The sequence below is a fragment of the Jaculus jaculus genome, chromosome 3 (genome assembly GCF_020740685.1).
Source record: "Jaculus jaculus isolate mJacJac1 chromosome 3, mJacJac1.mat.Y.cur, whole genome shotgun sequence".
Taxonomy (NCBI): domain Eukaryota; kingdom Metazoa; phylum Chordata; class Mammalia; order Rodentia; family Dipodidae; genus Jaculus; species Jaculus jaculus.
In genome coordinates, this window is record NC_059104.1 from 53567271 (window position 1) to 53576687 (window position 9417).

The 9417-nt window shown below is 39.2% G+C and overlaps 1 protein-coding gene across 1 annotated transcript; it reads right to left on the reverse strand.

The window, feature by feature from the left end:
• Positions 1-2556: 2556 nt before the first annotated feature.
• On the reverse strand, positions 2557-3401 carry LOC123459384 (40S ribosomal protein S3a-like). Its single transcript, XM_045145850.1, has one exon. The coding sequence runs from the start codon at positions 3399-3401 to the stop codon at positions 2607-2609; it is 795 nt and encodes a 264-aa protein (XP_045001785.1). The 3' UTR covers positions 2557-2606.
• Between the last annotated feature and the right edge of the window lie 6016 nt (positions 3402-9417).

Here is a 9417-nt window from a genome sequence, read left to right on the forward strand (position 1 = left end):
ATATCTTCATTATCCACTCATCAGTTGAGGGACATCTAGGATGGTTCCATTTCCCAGCTATTGTGAATTGAGTGACTATAAACATATTTTTATTTACTTATTTGCAAAAGAAAGAGAGAAAAAGAGAGAGAGGGAGAGAGGAAGAAAATAAATATGGGTATACCAGAGCCTCCAGCTGCTACAAAAAAGTCACCAGAAGCATGTGCCACTTGTGCATCTGGCTTTACGTGGGAACTGGGGAATGGAACCCAGGTTGTTCAGCTTTTCAGGAAAGTCCCTTAACCACTGAGATATCTCTCCACCCCACTTTTTGAATTTTCATAATTATTAAGGATATACGCTTAATTAATATCACTAACATTTATTTTGTATAAATTTGAGATAAAAATACAATTTTACTTTTCTCTGTAAGTTTGTCACAATACATCTATACTTGTCAATTTAAACTTATATACATTAAATAGTTATGTTTGTTGCTGAAAAAAAGAGTTGAATGAACATTAAAATTAAAAGTTAAAAAATATTTGGAAAGTTTTTTTTTTAGACTTTTTAAAAGTGATCTGCTTTTTTAAAAAAATTTAATTTTATTTTTTTATTAGTTTCCTATTCTGCAAGTACAGGCAGTTTGGTACCATAATTAGGCTCATCCATGACCTACCCCCTACCCATTGGCCACTCCTTGTTGAGGTATATGGGTCATGCATTGTGGAGTTAGCCCACAGTTATTGGTACGATAAATGTCTCTGCATATCATGACCCAACATGTGGCTCTGACATTCTTTCTGCCCCCTCTTCTGCAAAATTTCCCTGAGCCATATTGGGTTCATATTTGGTCTGCTTCAGTGATGAGGTGTTGGGGGCCTCTGGGGCTCTGGCTCTCTGATTTGGTAGGTATTGCTTTTGCTCTGTGTTTATCTCCTTCCCCCTAGTGCTGGTATCTGGTTCATTAGTAAAACAACACCCTTGCTTGTTTCCACAATTTTCCTTAGTTTCAGCCGGGGCCCTTTTGAGGTATGATGGGGTGGCTCTGTCCTTAGGATCTGCATCTATCTGAAAAAGAGAAGCAGATTCTCCAACGGAGAGTAATTTAGCATCAGGACAAATGAGATAGCCCTTACTTTTTTCATAGAGACTTTAATAGGTGTAGGCCCTATTGTAGCCCATGATTGATGGTAGCTTGATATTGGAGAGTGGGCTTATGTTTGGATATGATTCTGACTTGTTTCCCAGATCCAGCTATGGGTACCCTACAACTGAGGGGATCAGTTTTCTGAATCAAGAGCAGTTGGTTCCCCACCATGGCTGTGTGTCATTATTGCACTTGTGTGGGCATCACAACAGCTTATTTGCTGCCAAGTAAGGTGGACCATGAGTTGCTTGGACAGATATTGGTCGTTTCCCCCAGTCGCCCATGTAGCAACTTCTGGCACTAGACATGCTGACTGTCTGGGGACTGATTCTCTCCTGGCTTCCAGCCGTGCCATTCCATTTTATGTGTCAGCTGCATATGGTGTCCTCAGCAAAAGGGTCTTACCACTAAACTTTGGTGGGTCATCGGTACTCTGACAGAAATCTGTCATTCTTTTAGAAAACCTTGTAGGTGTCTCTGATCAAAAGCTCATTGTGGGTGATAGCCCCATGCAGGTACTGGGAGTTACAGGTCAGTGCCCCCTAAGGAAATGAGGAAAAAAGGTAACTAATATATAGGAGTTAGAAAGGAGAGAGAGAGAAAGGGGGAGAGGGAGAGGGAGGAAGGGAAGATGTAGAAAATTTAGGTTAGACTTGATCCTACCCTCTCCAGTATCTTTTGATTCAGGTGTTTCCTATAAGGGCCTGGTGAAGTTTCAGTTTGGTCTGCCTTTTAGGAAGTAGAACTTTATGGCACCATTGCTGTTTCGGTCTAGATTAGTGTTTCCTACCCCTTCGATGCCCTCTCCTCCCTCTGCAACCCTCCTAATGTCTAGTCCATTAATTGCTTGCTGGATATTTGAAGTATCTTGGGTAGATTCAGGTTAGGTGCTGTAGATGAGTGAGACTATGGGGTGAGATTTTTTCTGTGATTGGGTAAGTTCACTGAGAATGATGTGTTCCAGGTTCAACCATTTTTCCTCAATTTTCATTGTGTCATTTTTTCTTACTGCTGTATAGAATTCCATTGTGGAGATAGACCCCAACTTAGTATCCACTCTTCTAGTAATGGACATCTGGGTTGATTCCAGCTCTTAGGTATTACGAATTGAGCCACTCCAAAATGGTTGAGCAAATCTCTCTGGCCTGTGGTTTAAAGGTTTTAGGGTAGATGCCCAGTAAGGGAATAACTGGGTCTGTTGATATCTCTATAGTCAGCTTTTTCAGGAGTCTCCATATTGCTATTCAAAGTGGTTGTACCATCCTACATACCCACCAATAGTGGATGAGTGTTCCTGCTTCTCCACTTTATTTTTGTTTGATTTTTTGATGTTTACTATCCTTATTGGGGTAAGGTGGAATCTCATAGTTGCTTTAATTTGCATTTCTCAGATGATTAGAGATGATGAACATTTTCTTTTTCTTTCTTTTTTTTTCACAAATAGGACCTCTTATTTGTCACTATTAAAACCAGAATTTTAAACAGACTCTTGCACCGGCGGGTCGTATCCATCAGCTCGCTCAGCCTTAGTGCCTGTCTCATCACCGGTGGCCTTTCCAGAACTACTGCCTTCGCCATGAAGTTCCATGAGTTTTCCCAATTCAAATTTGGGCTTCTTAAGCATTTTTACTTTTCCAACGAAGACATCATGAAGAGGGTACATAGACTGGCAAGCCTTTTCTATGTCTTTCCCAATGCTGTCTGCAATCAATTTATTAGCCACTTCTTTCAAGTCATTTGTCTGCACCTCTCGGGTCATAATTTCCATCATCTTCTTCCGGATCTGGCAGACCTGTTGGTGCTGTGCATGGGATGTCTTGCGGATCTGGTTGTTGCGTTTTTTAGTAAAACCAACACAGAACAGACGAAGCAAATAGCTGTCGGTTGTCTTGACATCAACATGAGCTTCAATCATGGTCTGCCACTTTTTGACCATGGAACACATTTTGTCCCCAGTGAGATCCATGCCATGGAAGTTAGTCAAACAGTTTTTGCCCTGAACATCTTCAGTGATGAGCTTGAACTTCCTGAAGGCAACTTCATCATTCTGCAGGTCAGCAAGGCTCACTTCAAAGACTTTCCCCTTGAGGCCATCAGAGGCAATTTCGGTTCCTTGAGTCCTGGTGACTAGCGTCTTTCCAATGTTTCGAATATTAAACATAGCCGGTGCCTTCACATCATACCAATCTTTCGTAGAAAATGGATCAACCACTTTCTTCTTGGCTCCCTTCTTGCTGCCTTTTGTAAGGCGCTTGTTCTTGCCAACTGCCATGGTGCTGCTCAGGGAGCCAAAAGGGCAGAAGTGCCATGAACATTTTCTTAAATGTGTGTTTGCCATTTGTGTTTCGTCCTCAGTGAACTGCCTCTTCATCTCTTTGCCCCATTTTGTGAGTGGGGTGTTTGACTTTTTACTGTTTAGATTTTTGAGTTCTTTGTAGATTTTATAGATTAGTCCTCTATCAGAGGGATAACTGCAAATATTTTCTCCCATTCTGTGGGTAATCTATTGGCTTTGCTTATTGTATGCTTATCTGTAAAGAAACAATTCAGCTTCATATGTTCCAATTGGTTGAGTGACTGTTTAAGATCATGAGCTAGTGGGGTTTTGTTCAGGAAGTCTTTTCCCATTCCTATATCATGGAAAGTACTTCCTAAATTTTTTCCCAGTGGTATTTGAGTTTCTGGTCTTATATTGAGGTCTTTGATCCTTTTGGATTTGAGTGTATTGTATGGTGAAATGTGTAGATAAAGTTTCAGTTTCCTGCATGTGGTTATCTAATTTGTCTAGCACCATTTGTTGAAGATGCGATATTTTTTCCAGCCTATATTGTTTGGGCCTTTGTCGAATATCAAGTAGCTATAGTTGCTTGACCCAAAATCCGGGTCCTCAAGTCTATTCCATTGTTCTATACTCCTGTTTTTATGCCAGTACCATGCTGTATTTATTACTATGGCTTTGTAATATAGCGTTAGGTCAGGTACGGTGATGCCACCAGAGGTATTACTTTTGCTGAGGATATGTTTGGATATGCAAGGCCTTCTGACTTCTGTATGAAATTTGAGATCATTTTTTCTATCTCTATGATGAACTCTGTAGGTGTTTTAATTGGAATTGCATTAAATCTGTATATTGCCTTTGGTAGGATTGTCATCTTCACAATATTAATTTTGCCTATCCAGGAGCATGGGAGGTCTTTCCATCTTCTCAAGTCCTTCTCAGTTTCTTTTTTGAGTGTTTTTATGCTTTCTTTGTGTAGATCCTTCACTTCCTTAGTTAAAATTATTCAAAGGTATTTTAATATTTTTGTTGCTATTGAAAATTGGACTATGTCCCTCATTTCTTTCTCTGTATCCTTGTCATTTGCATATAGAAATGCTACTGATTTTTGTGCATTGATTTTTGTATCCTGATACTTTGCTATAGGAGGTAATCACCTTCAGGAGTTTTGGGATGGAGTTTCTCGGGTCTCTTACATATATAATCATGTCATCAGCAAGTAGAACTAACTTAACTTCTTCTTTTCCAAATTGTATCCATTTTATTTCCTTCTCCTGTCTTATTGTTTGAGCTAGGACTTCCAGTACTATATTGAAAAGCAGAGGTGAGTGAGGACAACCCTGTCTTGTTCCTGACCTTAATGGCAATTCCTCCAGTCTCTCTCCATTAAGTATTTGTTGGTCCTTTGGAGCTTTGTATATTGCCTTTATTTTGTTAAGATATGTACCAACTATGCCAATTCTCTCCAATGTTTTGATTATGAAGTGATGTCGTATGTTGTCAAGGGCCTTTTATGCATCTATTGAAATGATCCTGCAGTTTTTATGCTTAACCTTGTTTATGTGGTGTATTACATTGATAGATTTCCATGTGTTGAACCACCCTTGAGTTCCTGGGATGAATCCCACTTGGTCAAGGTGGATGATGCTTTTGATGTGTTGTTAGATTCGGTTTTCAAAGATTTTGTTCAGTATCTTTGCATCTAAGATCATTAGGGAAATAGGCCAGTAGTTTTCTTTTCTTTTGGTATCTCTGTCTGGTTTTGGAATTAGGGTAATACTAGCTTCATGAAAGGAGTTGGGGAGCTTTCCCTGTTTTTCATTTGTGTGGCAGAGTTTAAGGAAGATTGGTTTGAGTTCTTCCATGAAGGTTTGATAGAATTCAGCTGAGAAGCCACCTGGTCCTGGACTCTGCTTTTTCTGGAGATTTTTTATTACTTTTTCAATCACCATGATTTTGATGGGTTCATTGAGATGATTAATCTGCTCTGAGTTTAGCTTTGATAGATGTTATGTGTCCAGGAATTTGTCCATCTCCTCCACATTATCCAGTTTTGTGGAGTAGAGGTTTTTGAAATAAGTCCTGATGATTCTCCCAATTTTACTTATGTCTGTTATGATCTCTCCTTTTTCATTTTGAATTTTGTTAATTTGAAGCCTCTCCTTTTTTTGTTTGATAAAATTGGCCAAGGATTTATCAATCTTGTTTATTTTTTTCAAAGAACCAGCTCTTTGTTTTGTAAATTGTCTTAATTGTTTCCATGGCTTCCAATTCATTAGTTTCTGCTCTGTTTTTAATTATTTCCTTCTTTCTGGAGCTCTTTGGGTTGGACTTTTCTTGTTTTCCAGTGCCTTTAGGTGGGTGATTAGGTTATTGATTTGGGATCTTTCTGTCTTTTTTATGAAGGCATTGCATGCTATGAATTTTCCCCTGAGGACTGCCTTCATTGTGTCCCATAAGTTTTGGTATGATGTTTTCTCATTGTCATTCAATTCCAGGAATTTTGCAATTTCATTTTTTATTTCATTCACTATCCATTTATTGTTTAAGAGTGTGCTGTTCACTTTCCAGGTACTGTTGGGATTTTTGGTCTTTTGCGTCTTTTGTTGTTGATTTCTAGCAATATAGCTTTGTGATCTGATAACATGCAGGGAATTATGTATTTTCCCAAATATGTGGAGGCAGGCTTTGTGACCCAGTATATGGTCTATGTTAGAGAATGTTCCATGGTCTGCTGAGAAGATGTAGTCTGTGGATTTGGAGTGGAAAGTTCTGTAGATGTCCATTAGGTCTAAGTGATATAAAGTGTATTTAACAAATGATGTCAGAATAAGTAAGAATATGCTAGCAATAAAATAATCTACTTAATAGTATCATTTTTTTCTGGAGGATTAAAACAAAATTGATCATGGACTTGAATATAAATTACAAAATTACAAAATAAATGAAATGTGACATAGAAGAAAGTTCTGGTGACCTTGATTTTAGTGAGGACTTTTCAGTATTTAAGCAAAAGCATCACAAGTGTAATCATTGTGTCTTAGCCATGTATATCTGAAACTTTAGTCCTGTAGGGAACAGAGACCTCAGAATACCTGGGACTCACTAAAAACACTGAGCCCAGGAATCAGTAAGAGACTCTCTTTCAAGTAAAAAGAGGTAGGTGAGTGATAGAGAGGACTTCTACTGCTGACTTTAACTCCAATTCACATACAAATATAAACAATTGTAGCTAGGATTTGCACATGTTGGAGAAAATTTGGCTCTCTGGTCCTGGGCTAATTAGCTTATAATAATTCTTTCTAAATCATTATTTCATTTCTCCTTACTGCTGAATAGGACTCCAATATTATAATTATAGTACATCTTTATTATCTATTCATTAGTTACTTGCAGGACATCTAGGTTGGTTCCATTTCCTAGCTATTATGGATACAGCAGAAACAATCATTGTAGCAGACAGCTTCAGGATCACTGAGATGAACTTTCAGACCAGACCCAGTTATGGGAGAAGGGATATTTATTGAAGCCTACAGATCCAAGGGAAGTTTCATAAATGGCAGAAGAGACTGGCCTGCCTTCACAGGACCAAGCAGAGAGAAGCACAAGCCTAAAGCCAAAAAGCCACACAGATAGCACACTTTAAGAACTCCTGCTAGGCACACTTTGCATATCTTTAGATTGAAACCTGAAACCCACCACTATACCTTAAGAGCCACCCAGTGACATTGCCTCCAGCCAGGTGACTGCAGATGCAATCTACAAACAAATAAACAACTGAATATATTGGGGGCCATCTATTCTATTCAAACCACCACAATCATGTATGAACAAGAATCTCCGAGATAGTAAATAGAGCACTTAGTATATATGTCAAAGTGATAAAGCTGGGTTATACGGTAAATCTATGTTTAGCTGTCTCAGGAATTCCACAGTGATTTTCACAATGGCTGTACCAGTTTATTTCCTCACCAATAATGTAGAAGTGTTCCTAATTTTTCACATACTTACCAGCATATAGTGTCATTTGTTTTCTTGAAGATTGATATTCTGACAGGAATGAGATGGAATCTCAAAGTCTTTTAATTTGCATGTCCCTAATTACTAACAATGTAGAACATGTGTTCAGATGTTTATAAGCCATTTGCTATTCTCTCTCTCTCTCTTTTTTTTTTTTTATTAGTTTTGTACTCAGTGAGTAAAGTCCAGTTGGTACCATTGTTAGCCTCCTACCTTCCCCCACCCTCCACAGGGACTCTAGTTGAAGAGGAATATGGGTCTTTCATTTTGGAGTTAGCCATCAGTTATGGGCAAGACACAATGTCTCTGTATATCATGACCCAACACGTGGCTCTTACATTCCTTCCACCCCCTCTTCCACAAATTTCCCTGAGCCATGCTGGGTTCATTTTAGATCTACTTCAGTAATGAGGTCTTGGGAGCCTCTCTGTCTCTAGATATCTGGTTTGGTAGGAGTTGATTATTCTCTGTATCTCTCTACATCACACTTATGCTAGTACCAGGTTCACCAAGAAAACAGCACTCATGCTTATTTCCCCAATTACTCTTAGTTTCAGCTGGGGCCCTTTTGAGTTGTGATGGGTTGGTTCTTTCCTTAGGATGTGCATCAATCAGAAAAAGATAAACAAATTCTCCAATAGAGAGTAAAGTTACCACCAGAAAAATGAGACAACCATTGTTTATTTAGAGAGAATTTAATAGGTGTAGGCCTACTTATAGCCCATAATTGGTGGGAACTTGATACTGGAGAGTGGACTCATTTTTGGATATGATTCTGATGTGTTTCCCAGCTCCAGCTCTGTTCCAGTTCTCCAAATTCTGTTCCAGTGAGCAGATCAGTTAGCCAAATCAAGAGCAGTTGATTTCCCACCATGACTATGTGCCACTATTGCACTTGTATGAGCATCATGTCAGGGTTTTTTTTTTTTTTTTTTGCTGCTGAGTGGCTTAGACTGTGAGTTGCTTAGGCATATATTGATTGGTATTTTCCCTAAGTAGCTCATGTAGCACCTCCTGGCACTAAACGAGCTGTCTGGGCCTGACTCTCTTCCAGCTTCTAACCATGTCACTGCATGTTATATGCCAACAGCATATGGTGTCTTTATCAGTAGGGTCTTACTAACCTTTAGTGAGTCATGAAGAACTCTAACAGAAATATGTCTTCTTTTGGGAAACCTTGTAGGTTTCTCTAATCAAGAGCTCATTGTGGATGATAGCCACATACTGGTACTGGGAGTTACAGGCCAGCACCCTATAAAAGAAGGAAGAAAAGTAATACAAAAGAGATAGAAAGAAGACACAGAAGAGGGAGAGAGAGAGAAACATAAACAGGAGAAGATTAAGGCCAGTTTTCATCATACCCTCTCCAGGCCCTTATGATTCAGGTGTTTCTTCTAAAGGCCCGGTGAAGATTCAACCATTTGGTCTCTCTTTTAGGATGTAGGATTTTATGGTACCATTGCTGTTTGGGTCCACTCCCACACTTATCCTCCTCTCCCTCCTGCCTACTTTTTTTAAAAATATTTTTTGTTCATTTTTATTTATTTGAGAGTGACAGAGAGAGAAAGAGGCAGATAGAGAGAGAGAGAGAATAGGCACACCAGGGCTTCCAGTAACTGCAAATGAACTCCAGATGTGTGCGCCCCCTTGTGCCTCAGGCTAACCTGGGTCCTGGAGAATCAAGCCTTGAACTGGGGTCCTTAGCCTTCACAGGCAAGGGTTTAACTGCTAAGCCATCTCTCCAGCCCCCTCCTGCCTATTTTATTGTCCAGTCCTCATGATGCTTGTTAGGTATGTCAGTATATCTGGTAGATTCGGGTTAGGAGCAGTAGATGAGTAAGACTATGCTGTGATTATCTTTCTGTAATTGAGTGAGTTCACTTAGAATGATCTGTTCCAGGTTAAATCATTTTTCTTCAAATTTCATTGTGTCATTTTTTTTTTCTTACTGCTGTGTAAAATTCCATCATGTAGATATACCACATCTTAG

What these genes read in the sequence shown, in the direction of transcription:
- LOC123459384 (XM_045145850.1), bottom strand. Translation starts at nt 3,401, where the DNA reads ATGGCAGTTGGCAAGAACAAGCGCCTTACAAAAGGCAGCAAGAAGGGA.